The sequence below is a fragment of the Ursus americanus genome, chromosome 1, assembly GCF_024610735.1.
Source record: "Ursus americanus isolate L20-20 chromosome 1, mUrsAme1.1.p, whole genome shotgun sequence".
In the NCBI taxonomy this organism is placed as follows: Eukaryota; Metazoa; Chordata; class Mammalia; order Carnivora; family Ursidae; genus Ursus; species Ursus americanus.
The window spans coordinates 65,171,714-65,190,647 of record NC_142127.1 but is presented as its reverse complement, the minus strand read 5'-3'; the positions used below and the strand labels follow the sequence as shown (position 1 = coordinate 65,190,647).

At 39.8% G+C, this 18,934-nt stretch overlaps 1 protein-coding gene across 3 annotated transcripts in view; it reads right to left on the bottom strand.

Moving 5' to 3' along the window:
- AKAP19 (A-kinase anchoring protein 19) overlaps positions 1 to 17,720 on the bottom strand; it is a 44,492-nt gene extending 26,772 nt beyond the window's left edge. Inside the window, exons 1-2 of one of the 3 annotated variants that reach the window (XM_087862089.1) lie at positions 17,429 to 17,720; positions 17,134 to 17,345 (exon numbers count right to left, since the gene is read on the bottom strand). In XM_087862089.1, the coding sequence (XP_087718215.1) occupies positions 17,134 to 17,345; positions 17,429 to 17,479 (263 nt within the window). In that variant the 5' untranslated portion in view covers positions 17,480 to 17,720. Of the gene's footprint in view, positions 1 to 17,133 lie in introns of all 3 variants that reach the window. The other 2 variants (XM_045806336.2, XM_045806335.2) reach the window with 2 other exon arrangements.
- Positions 17,721 to 18,934: the final 1,214 nt, after the last annotated feature.

Sequence of the window (18,934 nt, the reverse complement as noted above, 5' to 3'; positions counted from 1 at the left end):
ATTATTTGTTCTCTAATAATGGGTACTGAGAGCGTATTTTCTTTCTTGTAAGGGTTCCATGAAAATTGGACTTTGAACAGAGGTCTTTGTCCTGGTAATACTGAGAATCACTGACTTAGACTTTAAATTCGTAACAGGATCAAATGATACTAGTTAAACTGGCAAACAGAAATAAACTCTACTATTCACACCAAGAAGTAAAAGCTGGAAAATACAGGAAGTACAATTTTGGCCAGTTTGAAGGCTGCCTGAAGAGCACTACCGTGTGGTCTTTGGAAACTGACTAGCCCGATTCATCCTCGGGCACACAGAGCACACGTGTGTGTAGCTCTGCACCTACAGGGTAGTTTCAGGATGACTCTTCATGAGGTCACAGTTAGGGTCAAATGTTCTCAATGGAGAGGCAGGGAAAACAGTATTATTAAGTGAAAGGATGATGTTTGAAATTCTAATAAACCTGAGTAGAGCTGTGTGGTAGGACTTCACCTGTGAACTGAGATTTACCTCAGATTTCAACATAAAAATTGATGTAAAACATCTAGAATTGCCTTGGAACATGCAAGATGTTCAGTAAGTGTTATTTCCCTTCCTTATCTTAGCTTGTCACCTAACACTAATAGCATCAAATTATTTTTGTGCTTTAGTTACTATACTTTAAGATTGCAATTAAGGAAAGAGAATATAATCTAAGAATGCTGATCGGGATTTCGAATCACTACAATCACGTGATAGATCTAAGGCAGCTATCAATGCTTCATCTCATTTACCAAGTCCTGCAGGTGGAGAAGAGAAACAGGCATTTCTCCTGGCCCCTCTGAGCTTTACTCTGGGTGCATGTCTGGCTTCACCTAACCAGCCCCATTCATGACTAGGAATACTGAACTTCACTTCACAGTAATCCTTCCAGTACTATAAATATAAATCCTTGCAGGAAAACGGAGAGTAGCTTTTCACCAATTAGTTGAGAAAAAACTAGATGAAGAAAAAAAATGTGACCTAGATCACTACCAAGAATGTAAAACATTTAAACTTTATATTCTATACTTATTTCTTAGTCATGTCATGCCCCAGCTAGATGACACAGCTGCTCTCGTGATGCATGAATTAAGCTCTGCAAAATTCTGAAGCCAGTTCCTTAAGCCACTGTTCTTAAATGGAGGTGGGGTGGGAGTATGAAGAACCAGGTAACAATGTCAGAATATGGCCTTTGGTTTGTTACAGCTGGACTATTCTTTAGATCCTGTAGCTGAAACTAGGAACCTGAGCATGAATCAGAACATGAAACCAAAAATGAATGTTCAGTCCTAAACTCACTGCAATCTGAAAACCATGATCCAATCATCCTTATATGCTAAGCCAATTACTCCATCGACTCCTACCTCACATTTGTAAAATGCTTTCTTTTTTAAAAAGGTTTTTTTTTTTTTATCATTTCCCCCCTTCTTCCTAGTATTACCACACACAGGTTTCTTCTTTTTAAAAACTTACCCTTTCCTGAGTGTCCATCTCAAGTACACTTTCTGTATAAAGGCCATCTCACTACCTAATATTATTCTATCATGCTCTTGGGTTTCTTCTTTTTAAAAACTTACCCTTTCCTGAGTGTCCATCTCAAGTACACTTTCTGTATAAAGGCCATCTCACTACCTAATATTACTCTATCATGCTCTTGGGTTTCTGATACATTTATCTCCAACACTGTACTTTCCCATTCTGCCTTATTTACAAGTCTGTGCCCATACCAGATGGACTCTTGAAGGCAGGAACATGACCACAGCACTTAAGTGCTTTAAAAAAGGAGACAGGTAATAAGTCATTGTTATTCATCTTTGCATCTCACTTCTATATGCAGAGCATGATGAAGGGCCTCAGGAAAGGTTAACTGATTTAAATAATTTAACTGTAGATGTTTGAAAGAAATTCCTATAGAGGAATACCTCAGAGGTACTGTGGGTTCGGTTCCAGACCACTGTTAAATATCACAATAAAGCAGAGGTGCCTGGGTGGCACAGTGGTTAAGCGTCTGCCTTCGGCTCAGGGCATGATCCCGGCGTTATGGGATCGAGCCCCACATCAGGCTCCTCCGCTATGAGCCTGCTTCTTCCTCTCCCACTCCCCCTGCTTGTGTTCCCTCTCTCACTGGCTGTCTCTCTCTCTGTCAAATAAATAAATAAAATCTTAAAAAAAATATATCACAATAAAGCAAGTGCAAAGAATGTTTTGGTTTACCAGTACATGTAAGTTATGTTTACAGTATACTGTAGTCTAAGTGTATAATTGCTTTATGTCTAAAAAAAAAAAAACCCAATGTACATAACTTAAAGAAAAAAATACTTTGTTAAAAACTGCTAACCACCATCTGAGCTTTCAGTAAGTTGTAGTCACTGAGCAGAGATTACCATAACCAATAATAATGTAAAGTTCAAAATATTGTGAGAATTACCAAAATATGACACAGAGACATGAAGTGAGCAAATGCTGTTGGAAAAATGGCACAGACAGACTAGCTCAACACAGGGTTGCCACAAACCTTCAATTTGTAAAAAATGCAATATCTACAAAGTGCAATAAAGCAAAGCACAATAAAACAAGCTATGCCCGTACGCCTATAAAAAGAGCAAGAGTACGTGTAACTCTAAGTTACAAATGATAACCAAGTATCTGGAGCTTTTCAGAGTAATTATCCATCTATCTCTGTTTTGTTTTGTTTTGTTTTTTAAGATTATTTGATTTTAGAGCATGGGGGATGGGCAAAAGGAGAGAGAGGGAGGAGAGAGAGAAGCAGACTCCCTCCTGAGCAGCAAACCTCATGTAGGGCCCTATCCCAAGACCCTGAGATCACCCCTGAGCCAAAATCAAGATCTGGACACTCAACCACTGAGCCACCAGGCACCCCTATCTATCTCTGTTTCTATTGAGCATATCACATTTCCAATTTTCCCTTTACTCTTTCCCTGGTGTCTTACTGTGATTTTATGCAACAGAAAAGAATTATTTTTCCACATTTTGCAAAGTACATTGATGTAGAACTGTATGTAAGCAAGTTAAATATCCTACCTGGAGAAGCAAGTGGCCTTGATAACAATGCAGGAGAGACAAATTGTACTGCCTGTTCTAGAACTCAAATCTTTTGAATATGGCTTCAGGGATCTCACTGCTATATCACACTGCCTTTCAGATTTCATGGTCTGTGCTAAATCAGATAAACTGTGTATTTATGGAACAACTTATTTTACAAACCCATTCTTCAAAATAATTGTCTTTAAGGGGATGGGGTGCAATGAATACTCTCAAACACAGATAGTATTGTAAACTGGTTCGATAGTAGCATAACAATTCATGTTAGAAGGTCTAACCCAAATATCCCACTTTCAGAAATCTAACAGAAATGATCAAAGTTGCCAACCAAAATTTATATATAAAAATTTTCAGGGTAGTCTTTTTATAATTAGAAGAATTGAAAATAACCTACATGTACAATGATATGAGATTTGTTATCATAGGTCTATATCTTGGAATATTAGTTAAATATTAAATAACTGTGGTAGATAGCCTCTAAAATGGCTCCCAGTAATCTCTGCCTCCTGGAATCGCCATCCCTTGTTTAATTCCCTATCTTTTTAGGACTAATGATTCATTTCAAACAATAGAGTACAGCAAAAGTGATGGGATGTCATTTCCAAGATTAAATTTCAAAGAGAACATGGCTTCTGTCTTGCACCCCTTCTCTTACTCTGATAGAAGTCAACTTCTGTGTTGTGGAGAGGCCCATGAGACAAGGAAATGAGGGAAATCTCTGTACAGCAGTGTGTGTGGGACTGGATTGTTCCCCAATTAAGCCTTCAGATAAGATCACATCCCCAGTTGACAACTGTGAGAGGCTCTGAGGGAGGGGTACTCAGTTAAGTTGCCCCCAAATTCCTGATCCACAGAGACTGTGAAATTAATGTTTGTTATTTTAAGCCACCTAGTTTTAGGGTAGTTCATAATAAATAGATGATAACTTCTGGGGTGCCTGGGTGGCTCAGTCAGTTAAGTGTCTGACTCCTGATTTCAGCTCAGGTCATGATCTCAAGGTTGTGAGACTGAGCCCCATGTTGGGCTCTGCACTGGGTGTGGAGCCTGCTTAAGATTCTCTCTCTCATTCTCCCTCTGCCCCACCCTGCCTTAGATAGATAGATAGATAGATACATACATACATACATAGGTACTTTTTAAAAGAATACTTAGTAACATGAGGATGTACTCCTGTTAAGCTTTTAAATTACTAGTCAAATGGTTTATTTATGGCAAAACAAAAAACTTAGATTTCTAATAACAAAAATATTGTTTAAAAACATGTGCTGTGTACTCACATATTTGTTGTTTGAACTATTAATTTTCTACATTTCCATTCATTGAAAATATTTTCAAAATTGTTATAAAGCCTATCTTGTAATATCATATAATTTTCAAGTACAATTATTAGCTTAAAAAAGACACCAAACATGGAAAATATTATAGTCTGCCTCCTAAAATATAGTAAAAGTTTACAAAGATTAGAAGATTTAGCCAAGTCTTCAAAATTGATAATTTTTAAAAGCAGAAAAACATACATGTATGATTCTAATTTTTAAAGTTTATATGCTTTAAAAGGAATTAGGAAAACATCAACAGAGTTGATCTTTGGATGGTGGCATTATGCATAACTTAAATTTCCTCTTCATGCTTTTCCCTCTTTCCCAAATTTTTTCAAATACACATTATTTTATCAGAAATAAGACTTTTTAAAAAAATCAAACTTACAACTTGATGTAATACATTTTAGCTGCTTCAAACCCAGATTTAACACTAATGTGAGATTCACCACTTTGTGAAGAAAGAACAGCACTGGACCCTCCAATCCAACTGGTAGTACTTAATTAGCAAGTAAAAATAGTCAATATGACTATAATACATCTAAATTAAAAAAAAAAAGAAAGAAACCATCAAGCTAAGTCAAATGAGAGGGTTAAAATAATAGAAAATTGGTCAGAACCAAGCACAAGTTTGTGAGGAGATATGGTAGATGCCCTTCGTGGCAGTGGTTCCAAAAGATCAAGGTTTACACATTAGAATATTAAAGCTGAGCAACTCCTCTATCTCCCATAAATTCAGTACTTATCATCTGTGATTTACCTAAATATTCCTGAATCTTACATTCCACCCTACCTATGTAAACTTTGGGGGCAGCACTGTTCTATGTGCTGTGTAAAGTGTGCCTTTTATTAATCTTAACACTATATGTACAGGAGGAAGGGAAAGGTTGTTTGAGATTTTAAGGTTTGGTAAAATTCTTTTTTGTGAAACCATTTCTCATTTCTTTGAGGGCAGATCCTGACCAAGGTTCTTAACAAAAAAAAAAAAAAAAAAAAAAATGACACCTCAAGGCTCTCAGGGAAGATGACAGAGTAGGAGGATCCTAAGCTCACCTCATCCCATGGATATACCTAAATAACACCTGCATCAGTAAAAGTCACCCAAAAAATGACCCAAAGACTGGCAGAACAGACTCTTCACAACTACACATAGAGAAAAAGCCACATCAAAAATGGCTGAAAGGGTGGAGATGTAGTGAGGAACCAAACTGACCCACAAGACTGTCCACAGGAGAGAGGGACACCACTCCAGGCATGGAGAGGGAAGAAGAAAAACCCTACCCCAGCACCCGAGACATGGGGGACCCACACGGAGGAGACAAATCCCTACAACATTTGGCTTTGAAAACCAGAGGGGCTTAACTTTGAAAGTTCTTACAATCAGTGAGGCTTAATGACTGGAACTTTAAAAATCAGCTGGCTTGGCCCTGGGAGACCCAGAAGGATACAGGACACCGAGTCCTTAGCCTTAAAGAGAGAGCACAACAAACAGTCTTGACATATAGCACAGAAGCAGCAGTTTGAAAAATGTCTCAGGTACATAGGGAAGGAGATTTATTTATTAATCTCAGAACATGTGCTGGAGGGACAGGGATCTTTAGGAGACTTCTCTAGGAACAGAAGAGCTGGCAGGCACCATTTTCCTCCCCTGCCCCCAGATACATAGCCACCTGTGGGAACCAACATGAACATTCTCTAACCTAGCTTGCTAATAGCATGCCCCAACCCTACATTCTTCTGCAGTCCCACCCTCTTCAGCCCTCCTCTAGAGGAGTTCTGCAAAGGGGTCTCCTCCCACAGTGGACCAGTATAAACCTTGCTAACACCACCCACCACACTCCTGCATACTACTATGGACCTGCCCCATCCAACCTGCACTGGGCAGGAGTCCATCTAAAGCACAGCCCAAGCATGGCATTGTGCAAGCAGCCCCAACAGGGGCCAATGCCACTCCAAAGTGACTTCTGCCCTGGGGGGAAGAGAAGATAACCACACATACCAGCCCAACTGGGGCACCAGCAGTGGGCCGGGGGCAGATGGCTGGTCTGACTGCAGGCCCCACCTACCAACAAAAGCCCTGCAGTTTGGTGCTACTGCATCCCTGGCAAATGCTTGATCTGACCCAACTCAAGCCCAAAGTGGCCCCAGACTGGCCCACTAATAACAGAGGGACCAACCCCTGCCCACAATAGGCAAAGAGACCAATTGCAGATAACTGCACGGAAGGCAAATGTGGCTTAGCAACAATAATAGGGTGCATGCAACACACATAGAAGACACCCCTGAAGTGCCAGGTTCTGGTGAACAGAGGACACTGCACTGCAGGGCACTACAGGTTCTCTTTTTCATAAGGCCACTACTTTCATGATCAGGAGACATAGCTGACTTTCCTAACACATAGAAACAGAGAGTTAGAAAAAAATGAGACAGAGGAATATGTCTCAGATGAAAGAAGACAAAAAATCACACCAAGACAGCTAAATGAAATGGAAATAAGTAATATGCCTGATATTCTCTATCTATTAAAGTAATGGTCATAAAGATATTCACTGGACTTGAGAAAAGAGAGGAGGATTTCAGTGAGATCTACAACAGAAAGCATAAAAAAGAATGAATCAGAGATGAAGAACTCCTTAACTGAAATTGAAAATACACTAGTAGGAATAAATAGTAGACTAGAGGAAGCAGAAGAATGGATCAGAAATCTTGAGGACAGAGTAATGGAAAGCAATCAAGCTGAACAGGAGAGAGAAAGAAGAAAAGTAAGACTAGATTAAAGGAATTTAGCAACACCATCAAATGTAACAGCATTTGCATCATAGGGATTCCAGAAGAAGAAGAGAGAAAAGGGGGCAGAAATTTATTGAATAGCTGAAGACTTCCCAAATCTGGGGAAGGAGACGGAAATCCAGATCCAGGAGGCACAGAGAGCACCCAACAAAATCAACCCAAGGGGGTCCACACCAAGACACGTAGTAATTAAAATGGCAAAAAGTAGTGATAAAGAGAGAATTTTAAAAGGAACAAGAGAAAAGAAAACAGTTACATATAAGGGCAACCCCATAAGGCTATCAGTTGATTTTTCAGCAGGAACTTGGCAGGCCAGAAGAAAGTGGCATGATATATTCAAAGTGCTGAAAGGAAAAAACCTTGCAGACAAGAATACTCTATCCAACAAGGCTATCATTCAGAATAGAAGGAGTTTCCCAGACAAAAAAAAAGTTAAAGGACTTCATGACCCCTAAACCAGCCCTACAAGAAATGTTAAAGGGGACTCTGAGTGGAAAGGAAAGACCATAAGGAGGAATAAGAAAAGTAGGAAGCACAAAAGCAATAAAATTAAGTATATCTATAAAAAAATCAGTCAAGGGAATCACAAAAGGCTGTAAAGTATGACACCATATACCTAAAATGTAGTAGGTGGTGGAAGGACTGAAGAATGGGTTCAAACTTAAGCAACCATCAACTTCGTATAGGCTGCTATAAGCATAAGATGTTATATATATATAAACTGAATGGTAACCACAAATCAAAAACCAGTCATAAATATGCAACACATAAGGAGAAAGGAATCTAAGTGTATCACTAAAGAAAGCCAACTAATCATGATAGAAGAGAGCAAGGGAACAGAAGAACTACAAATGCAACCATAAAACAAGTAACAAAATGGCAATAAGTACATACTTATCAATAATTACTCTGAATGTAAATAGACTAAATGTTCCAGTCAAAAGACATAGGGTGACAGATGGATAAAAAACCAAGACCCATCCATATGCTGCCTACAGGAGACCCATTTCAAATCTAAAGACACATGCAGATTGTAAGTGAAGGGCTGGAAAAGCATTTATCATGAAAATGGATGTGAAAAGAAAGCAATACTTGTATAGGTCAAAACAGACTTTAAAACAAAGTTTGTAATTAGAGACAAGGACACTATATAATCATAAAGAGAACAATCCAACATGAAGATGTAATAATTGTAATTATCTATGCACTCAACACTGGAACACCCAAATATATAAAGCAGTTATTACCAAACATAAAGTAATCAATAGTAACAGAATAATAGTAGAGGACTTTAACACCCCACGTACATCAATGGATAGAGCATTCAAACAGAAAATCAACAAGGAAAGTGGCTTTGACTGGCATATTGGACCAGATGGATCTAACAGATAGATTCAGAACATTCCATCCCAAAACAGAATACACATTCTTATCAAGTGCACATGGAACATTCTCCAAAATAAGTGATACTTTAGGCCATAAAACACGTCTCAACAAATTCAAAAGGATCAAAGTTATACCATGCATCTTTTCTGACCACAATGCTATGAAACTAGAAATCAACCACAAGAATAAATCTGGAAAGAGCACAAATACATGGAAGTTAAATAACATGCTACTAGACAATGAATAGGTCAACCAAGAAATCAAAGAGGAAATTAAAAAAAAAATCATGGAGAAAAATGGAAATGAAAATACAATAGTCCAAAATCTTTGAAATACAGCAAAAGCTGTTCTAAGAGGTTAGTTTATAGCAATATGGGCCTACCCCAAGAAGCAAATCTCAGATGAACAACTGGACTTTACACCTGAAGGAGCTAGGAAAAGAAGAACAAACAAAACCCAAAACCAGTAGAAAGAAGGAAATCTTAAAGATTAGAACAGAAATAAATGAAATAGAAACTAAAAACAAAATAAAACAAAGAAACCAACAGAACAGATTAATGAAACCAGGAGCTGTTTCTTTGAAAGGAACAATAGAATTGATAAACCTTCAGCCAAACTTATGAGATAGAATGAGAGAGGACGCAAACAAAATCAGAAATGAAAGAGGAATTGCAGGGGTGGTTCAATATTCACAAGTCAATCAACATCAATAAGAGATAGGGTAAAAACCATATGATTAAAAACAGAAAAAGCATTTGACAAAGGACAATATCCATTTATGATAAAAACTCTTAATAAATAGGTTTAAAGATACCATACCTCAACATATTAAAGAACTTATATGAAAACCCACGGATAACATTATACTCAATGGTGAAAAACTGAGAACTTTTCCCCTAAGGTCAGGAACAAGACAAGGATGTTCACTCTCATGCCTTTAGTAACCATATTACTAGAAATCCTAGCCACAGCAATCAGACAAGAGAAAGGAATAAAAGGCATCCAAACTGGTAAGGAAGAAGTAAACTTTAAGTATTTGCAGTTGACATAATAGTGTACATTAAAAAACCCTGAAGAGGGCACCTGCATGGCTCAGACTGTTAAGCATCTGCCTTCAGCTCAGATCATGATCTCAGGGTCCTGGGACTGAGCCCTGCATTGGGATCCCTGATCGGCGGGGAGTCTGCTTCTCTCTCTCCCTCTGCTCCTCCCCCTGCTTGTGCACTCTCTCTCCCTCTCTCACATAAATAAAATTAAGAAAAAAACCCTAAAGACTCCATGAAAAACCCATTAGAACTGATAAATGAATTCAGTGGGGTTGCAGAATACAAAATCAACATACAGAAATCCACTGCATTTCTATACACTAATAATGAAGCAGTAGCAGCAAGAGAAATTAAGAAAACAATCTCATTTACAATTCCATCAAAAATAATAAAATACCTAGGTATAAACTTAACCAAAGAGGTGAAAGACCTGTACTCTGAAAACTGTAAAGCATTAATGAAAGAAATTGAAGATGATACAAATGGAAAGACATTCCATGCTCATGGATTAGAAGAACAAATATTGTTAAAATGTTTATACTACCCACAGCAATCTACAGATTTAATGTAATTCCCATCAAAATACCAATAGCATTTTTCACAGAACTAGAAAAAGCCTAAAATTTGTATGGAATCATAAAAGGCTCCAAATAAGTACAGCAATCTTGAAAATGAAAAACAAAACTGAAGGTATCACAATCCCAGATTTCAAGTTACACTACAAAGCTGTAGTAATTGAACCAGTAGGTATTCGCACAAAAAAAAAACAGACACATAAATCATAGAACAGAATAGAAAACCCAGAAATAAACCCAGAAGTATAGTCAATTAATCTTTGACAAAGGAGGCAAGAATATCCAAAGAGATGGGGCGCCTGGGTGGCTCAGTCGTTAAGTGTCTGCCTTCGGCTCAGGGTGTGATCCCGGAGTTCTGGGATCGAGCCCCACGTCAGGCTCTTCCGCTGGGAGCCTGCTTCTTCCTCTCCCACTCCCCCTGCTTGTGTTCCCTCTCTAACTGGCTGTCCCTATCTCTGTCAAATAAATAAATAAAATCTTTAAAAAAAAAAAAAAAGAATATCCAAAGAGAAAAAGACAGTCTCCTCAACAATGGGTACTGGGAACACTGGACAAATACATGCAAAAGAATGAAATCGGACCACTTTCTTACACCACACACAAAAATAAACTCAAAATGGATTAAGGACCTGAATGTGAGACATGAAACCATAAAAATCCTAGAAAAGAGCACAGGCAGTAATCTGTAATTTGTCTGACATTGGCCGTAACATCACTAATCATCAGAGAAATGCAAATCAAAACTACAATAAGATATCACTTCACCCCTGTCAGAATGGCTAAAATTAAAAACACAAGAAACAACAAGTGTTGGTGAGGATGTGGAGTAAAGGAACGCCTGTGCACTGTTGGGGGGAATACAAACTGGTGTAGCCACTGTGGAGGTTCCTCAGTATGGAGGTTCCTCAAAATATTAAAAATAAAACTACCATATGATCCACTACTGGGTATTTACCCAAAGAACATGAAAACACTAATTTGTAAAGATATATGCATTCCTATGTTTATTACAGCATTATTTATAACAGCTAAATTGTGGAATCAACCTGTTTCCATCAATAGATGATGGATAAAGGCGATGTGGTGTATATATGTACAATGGAATATTACCCCACCATAAAGAGGAATGGAATCTCACCATTTGCAACAACATAGATGGATGTAGAGAGTATAATGCTTAGATAGAGCATTTAGAGAAAGACAACATGATTTCACACATATGTGGTTTTTAAGAAACAAAACAAAGAAAAAAGAGAAAAAAACAGACTTAATTATAGAGAATTAATGATTATCAAAGGTGAGGTGGGAGGGATGGGTGAAAGGTAAGGGTATTAAGAGTACATGTATCATGATGAGCACTGGGTAATGTATAAAATTGGTTAGGAAAAACGGAAAGCATTATAGAAATGCAGCAGCTATTCTGCTACTATTAATATAAGATCATTACTGAATTGGTAATGAGGTAAGAGGAAGGAAGAAAAAATTGAAAAGGAAGGAAAAACTGGCATTTGAGCTGATTGCTTTGGATAACTCACTTCCATGTTCTGAACAGTTTTCCCAATCCCATCCATCCATGAAAGTCTAACCCACTAGAAACACATGAGATTCTCCAATCTCAAAATCTTCCTCAAAGGTTGAAGCCATATATTCCAAAACAATCCTAACAATGTCAATCCTTGTGTAATTCTATTACAATATGAGTGCATCTGGGATGGATGGTATATTTGTCTGTCTCTCTCACATGCCTATGAATTCATTGGAGGATAGAGACTCTGCCTTACTCAAGCCTGAACTTAAGTTTCTAATCAAAGTTGATCCAAAATACCTAAATCTTAGTCATTTTAATGGATCAAATTATCTTAACTGACATTTTTCTGAGTCATTAAATTTTATTTACCTCAAATGTCACTAAGGAACTTGAAGGGCAGAGTTTGCCATCCCAAAATATGCCACAATGGTACAAGGGTTGTTTTGAGTCAAAGGCAATTAGCTCTCTGTATCCCCTTTTTGTCAAAAAGCAGTCCCCTTTGTAAAGCTGTCTCCACCTCCTTTACAAGAACTACTCCAGAGACTTTTTATCTGCTTAACAAACCTTAAGAAACAATCCTTATTTATCATACATTTCCTAGTCACTTTCCATAACTTACCTCCAACCCAGGAGCCCCAAACCCCTTTTTGTCTAGCCTTTTTTCCACAATTTATCACTCTTTCTTAAGATGATATAGAAGTCTCCAATTGTGTTTCCCTGAAGCACATTTCTTTGGGACCCCCATGGGTACATGGGTAATTGGTTTTTTTTTTTTCTTTCTATTAATCTATCATCAGTTTGATTTGCAGACCCAGCCAACGAACCTAAAAGGATACAGGAAGAGTTTTTCTCCTTCCCTACAGATTCAAGATTAGTCTTTATGTTACATAGTGAAACTAAATATTTTAGAACAAATAGGAGGCATAAATAATAAATTAAGTGTATTAAGTGCTATGCACTGAATTAAATTCTAGACGGTAGTATATGTACTTCTGAATACTTAAAAGAACTCTTATTCTTTTGTGGAGATACGGGAAAACACAGTGTCTGATCCACTCAGATTCTAGGTCAAAGATCATGAATTCAGAAAGTTTTGCTATTTAAAGTTTCATCATTCTATCATGATACATATACCACACTCCTAAGGAGTCATTATAGAGTTCCTATTTTCTGTAGCTGATGGTACGCTATTTTAGGGTGGGGTTGGGGGGCTGGGGGTGAGGTGGGGGCAGAGGTACATTTAATTTAAACATTTTTAAGAGCCCTCTTTTTACCTATTGGATTTAATTTCTCACTAATCCCAGGAAATTTCCTTTCCTATCAAGTTATTCTCCTTACTGCACACACCCATGCTCATTTTCCCTCTAGCTTCCCTTATGTTGAAACACACCACCTCTCCCTTATCTCCACCCAGCACTCCTTCCCTCTTCCCCACTTAAATTAAATCTGTACTATCTTCATGGCTAGGGAAGCCCCATCTCCTTTGTGCAGACTTCCTGGAACTCCTCCAACTCTTACTCAGAATTCTCTTTTTGAACTGATGTCCAGTTCATTGGTCTAATTTTTAAGTGCTGTCTCCCCAAATGAGATTAAATATTCCTCAAATGCAATGTCATTTCTCCTTGTGTTATTTTGCACAGAACAGTTCTTACATTGAGGCACTTAATAAATGCTAATTAAAGCTTGGCTATTAAATATCCGTGCGCTTCAAAGCGTGTTAGATGTTGGGAATAAAACAGAACTATACGGAGTTTTATTTCTTTCAGGGCACTTAAAAGCTAAGTCCACAAACTCATGATAATGTTGGGCTGGTGTTTTGCTTGGCTGGTGCAATGTTTAAACTGTTCTGAATTAGAATAGTTCTAAGCTGGGCATTCACTCCCCAGTTCACAGGGCTCTGTCACTCCCTTGTGTCTAGCACCCATTCAGCTTCCCTAATTTATGTTACCTTAAGCCCCTTGTGAAACATCTGAAGGGGAGCAGAACACAGGACTTCAAATTAGGCCACTTTCCATGCAGATTATTTTGAGCTGAAGGCAATCAAGAATCCCAGCGGATTCAAGAAAACTTTGACCTCTCCTTTAACTACTCAAAAAAATTGAGATAGGGAGCCTGGTTTAGAAAGAGAGCTATTATTACCAGAGATACTTTTTATCTGAAGGACGTATCTACATGGCAGACAAACATCTAGTTGCCAAATGTCTGCACATTTTTTTTTTAAAGATTTTATTTATTTATTTGACAGAGATAGAGACAGCCAGCGAGAGAGGGAACACAAGCAGGGGGAGTGGGAGAGGAAGAAGCAGGCTCATAGCGGAGGAGCCCGATGTGGGACTCGATCCCGGAACGCCGGGATCACGCCCTGAGCCGAAGGCAGACGCTTAACTGCTGTGCCACCCAGGCGCCCCCAAATGTCTGCACTTCTTATCATCCTGTCACCCTCCTCTCCTTTAACCGCAGGCCCCTATCCCGTTCCTTAGCTCAGGATGGCACATAAGCCTCAACTGCCCAACTTATTATTGGATCTCATACTCTCATGGGGCTCCTGTACAGATGTAAGTAAATTTGTTTTTCTCCTGTTAATTTGTCTTACATCAATTTATCAGCCAAAGAACCTAGAAGGTTAGAGGAATTTTCCTAACACATCCTTAATTTCATAACTTTTAATTCATAAGCAATAAATTAAGTCTTAAAGTACAGGCTCTTCCTATATCAGACACTGACTAGAGTTACTTATGACTCTCGCCAAACTTTCAACATTATAATTTCAACATGATCGGTTGTATTTTTCCCCCGCTGAACTGCTGCATGCTGTTCATAAGTACACTCACTATGGAAGACAGGATCCAGTTAAAAGAAAATTCCCACATCCAAGGGCAGGTGGTATATTAATTAGAAAAAATAATAAAAAATAATAGCCCAGAACTTCTCAGCAACTATTTTGCTTTCTTAAAAGCAAATGATTTTATGCAGGAAAGGACAGAAGAAACCTCATTAAGAGAGAACCAAGGTACAAGCAGAAGAGGTCACTTTGTAAGAATTCATGTCTTCAAATTCTACTGAATTATAGTCCAGGGAGAGCCTGCAGATGTAAGCACAGAAATATTTTGACAACCTCTGGAAAACATGAAGAAGGAGGGACATCTCATGAAGCTAGAGACTCAAACACTTTCTTTTTCCCCATTTTTTTTTTCAAAATCCAGAACAGAAGGAAATTAGAATTCCTAAGTATTACAGACCAGTTAGTTTAATATTAATTTCTGGCAAAATTCAAGATTTAATCAGTAAACGGAGTATTTAGAGGGAAAAGACTGGAGATTTCTAGAAGCCAGAATTTCACTAAGAATTAGTCATTTTTAAACTAACATCATTTTCTTTTGTGATAGATTAGGGATACTCAAGATGTTTATTTTTAGCAAAACATTTGATTAAAATTTTCCTCACAATATCTTACAAAGAAGACTGACCTGTAGGCTAGAATAGTTTGATTAATGAGGACAGTGCTAATGGAGTTCAGCTGACCATTGACTGGTCTCAGCAGTATCTCCCAAACGCCAACTATGTTCCCAACCAGAACTGCACCTGGTACTTTCGGTAAATTACTTTGAATTCTAACAAGCACCCTGAAAAGTAGATGTTACTACCCTGATTTTATTGATATGGAAAATCAGTTTCTCAAGGTCACAAAGCTAGTTAAGTGTCATGCCAAGCTCCAAAACCAACCTAGAAAGTTTAGGACCATTTTCCACTCTGCCACATGGGCTTCTAGGGGAGACACCATGGTGAAAGGAACTGTTTCCTAAATTATTAATGACTTGAATGTCTGGTGAACAAACTCAACAAATGTGCAGGTGACATAAAACTAGAAAGTACAACTAACATGATGAATGCCACAGTCAAGATTAAAACATACTTAGCAAACTGGAAACTGGAGAGAGGCTTAAAATAACACGAGAGAAAAAAATGTTCAAGAAAATTTTAAGTATATAATTAAAAAGTTAATAAAGCCTACCTTGATAGCAATGTGGGGCGGGGGGAGAAGCTGGTGATGGTGAGAGTTTTAGTCAACTGTGGTGTATTTACTACATAATGCAATTAAGTGTTAGAGGATTCCGTTGGAAGATAGGAACTCATTGCACTCGGCACTGTTCAGATAGATCGAATTACGGAATTTAATTTGGGGCTAAGGGTTTTCAGCACAGAGAAGGGTCTTAAGGAAGGAAGGAAACATAAGAGCAATGATTATTTAGTGACGATAACTAATATTTACTGACTTCTAGGTAACTGTACTAAGTACTTTATGTACATGATCTCTTTTAATCCTCACGATAATTCTATAGGTAGCTAGAGTATATTATCATTCCCATTTTACAGACAAGGAAGCTGAAGCTCAGGGCTCTGGAAAGCTATCAGGTAAGGGGGCCAAAAGTCTTAACTCTGTACCACTTTAGACTTTTCATTTCTTAACTATTTTTTGGTCATAGACTCTTTTCAAATGGATGAAAGTTTTAGGTCATCTCTGCTGAAAATTTTTCCATATAATTTCACAAGTTGGAGGACTACTCGCAAAAGTAAGACTAATGAGAAACAGGTCCAAGGAAGCAGTTGTCATTTCAGGGCAAACATAAGCCTTACTAACCACAACAGAAAGAAGGGATACCTCAAAAGTGGTGAGCTCCCTGTCACCGAAGTGTTTGGTGAAAATGTGTCCTGTCAGAAATGCTATAGAGGAGATATTAAAATGGATTAGAGGTTGGTCTATGATTTTAAAGTACCCTTTTGCTATAACATTGTAGGCCTAATAGGTAATTTTGGCAATTTTTGTTTAATGGCTATACAAGAAAGTTAAAAGCTGCAGACACTGTTTTTCCAGACCATTCTGCTGAACACGTCAAACACAAGAGTTAAATAATGTTATTTCCCGTCTATATATGGCAGCTATATCAGGTACTTGAAAACGACCTAACCCAAAGGAAAAAAACGTATATTCAACTGTTGATCATGACGTGATTTATACTGTCATAATAAAAGTAGATTCTTTATTCCTCTGAATCCTTAATCACAACTTTGTCTAAGGTAAATACCACATACACCAGATCCTAAAAAGATGGAGTCTTTGATGGGAACATTTACTCGCTTACAATTTTATGTTAATTTATTTCCATTACGGATAGGGAGAGAGCAGCCAGGAAAACAGAAGAGAAACAACTCCTATTGTTCCCTTAGCTAATGGCTGAAGGATCTTACAGATCTACTCCGATTTTTTCCCCATTTGCAGTATAATTCACCCCAAGATTCAGCCTCCCACAGCTCTAAAGAGCACAAGCGCGAATACTTTGCTCATCATAGGTCATTCGGAGAAGCCTGACAGCTTGGCATACAAATTAAATGTTTATAGGCAAATCTTTTACCTGAAAATCTTCAGTCTCTCTTCAGGTAGGCAGGAGGAAGAACGAAACTGCGGCTCGTATGCAGTATCTTTAACTTGGGGCTCGGAACCAGGTGGAAGGGGCGGGGGCTCACGCTCCTCGGTGAGCAGACAGACGTGAGGCTCTATCCGAGGCAGCTGGCCCCGAGAGCGCTGCTTGAATTCAAGCCGCCTGCGACTCCCAGCTTTCTGCCACTGAAAAACCCAAAGGGCAAAGCTGACGAGCCGAGACCGACGGACACACTCGCCGGTCGCCCACCTCCCAGGTGTTCACTTACACAACACATCGCCCGTCGCCCCTCGGGACGTCGCCGGGGCCGGGGAGGCATCCGGCGCTGGGCGGGCTGCGTGCCCTGGGCGGTCCCCGAAGCTCCCGGAGCCGTCGCTGCCCGGGGGGCGCCGGCTGGCGTCAGGGCGGCAGGGTGCGGAGCGGAGCGCAGTCCAGCTGCAAGGGCAGCGGCGCCGCCTTCCCGCTCGCGCGCGGCTCACTCAGGCGGCAGCATTGGAGGACGGGGTGTCCTTTGGCCCAGCTCCGGGCTCTGGGCCCCTCCTCCCGCCGCCGCCGCCGCCGCCGCCGCGCCCGCCGCGCGCTCCTCGCGGGTTCGCGCCCCTCCCCAGGCCGCCGGGCCCCGCAGGTGGCAGCCGAAAGGCGCTCGGCGCCCGGGCGCGCCCTCTGCGGGCCGCGCGCGAATCCTGGGCGCTCGAGACAGCCACGGTCACGTCGGCCCGCTCCCGGTACGAGGCACGAGCGGGGCGCCACCGCCCTCGCCCCCACTCTCCAGAGCGCGGCCTCCTCCCCGGCAGGAAATTAGACCCCGAAAGTTCCAGGAAAACAGGAGCGAGCAACTCCCTCCTGAGCTGCTAACTACTCTGGGCTCTGCCCAGGAAGAGGAGGGACTCGTCTCTGAGGCCCCTCCGCCGCCCGGCGAAGCTTGCCTGGGGAGAACAGGTGCTCGGGCAGCCTCACCGCAGACTTCCCCGTGAGGGACCTGGAGATCAGGTCCAGGCGGAGCAGCCAAACCCACTTTGACCTCAAACCCCACCTTTTGCAGGGCTAGGCCAGGGACTCTGCCCTTCCCAACTAGCTTGCCCCGTGAGGATGCAGAGCAAAAGTGCTTCAAGCACTAAATCGTTTAGAAATACACATCTATTTTGTACTTCTCTATCCCGAAATTCTCAAGAACATGTTTCAAGTTTGTTTCTCAAAACAAAACACCTCTAACCGAACACCGTTTTCTCACTCTTTAAACCATGGAAGTCGCTATCTCAAAACATGGCCATTATCCAGTTGTGTTTTCCTGTAGGTTCCATGCAGTGCTGGTGCCCGCATCTGCCCAGCATGATTCCAAGCTGCAGGAAATGCCCCGAGAGAACTACAAAGGAACCATTATTTTAGTTGTGTTCTATCATGGATTGGTCACGCAAAATTCGTGCTCAAAGAGATCTTAGGAATAGCTTCACCTGACTCCTTCGCATTACAGGTGAGGACACTGAGACTCACAGCTGCAAAAGTACTGTGAAAAAGAGAGAGGAACCTACTTCACCGTCTGATGACTAGTGTGAGACTTAGCTCTCTAAAGGTATCACGTAGTAAAGAATATACCGAGATTGCTGAAGAGTTGAGAGCATAAATTAAAATCTAGCTCAGAATCTTTCAGATTTTAAACGAACCAAACATTATTTATTGCTATACTTACATTAACTAAGTTAACTTAGGTATACAGATACAGTAGCCTAGAAATGTAATTTTTCTTCATGATAATATGATTAATGGAATTTGAGTA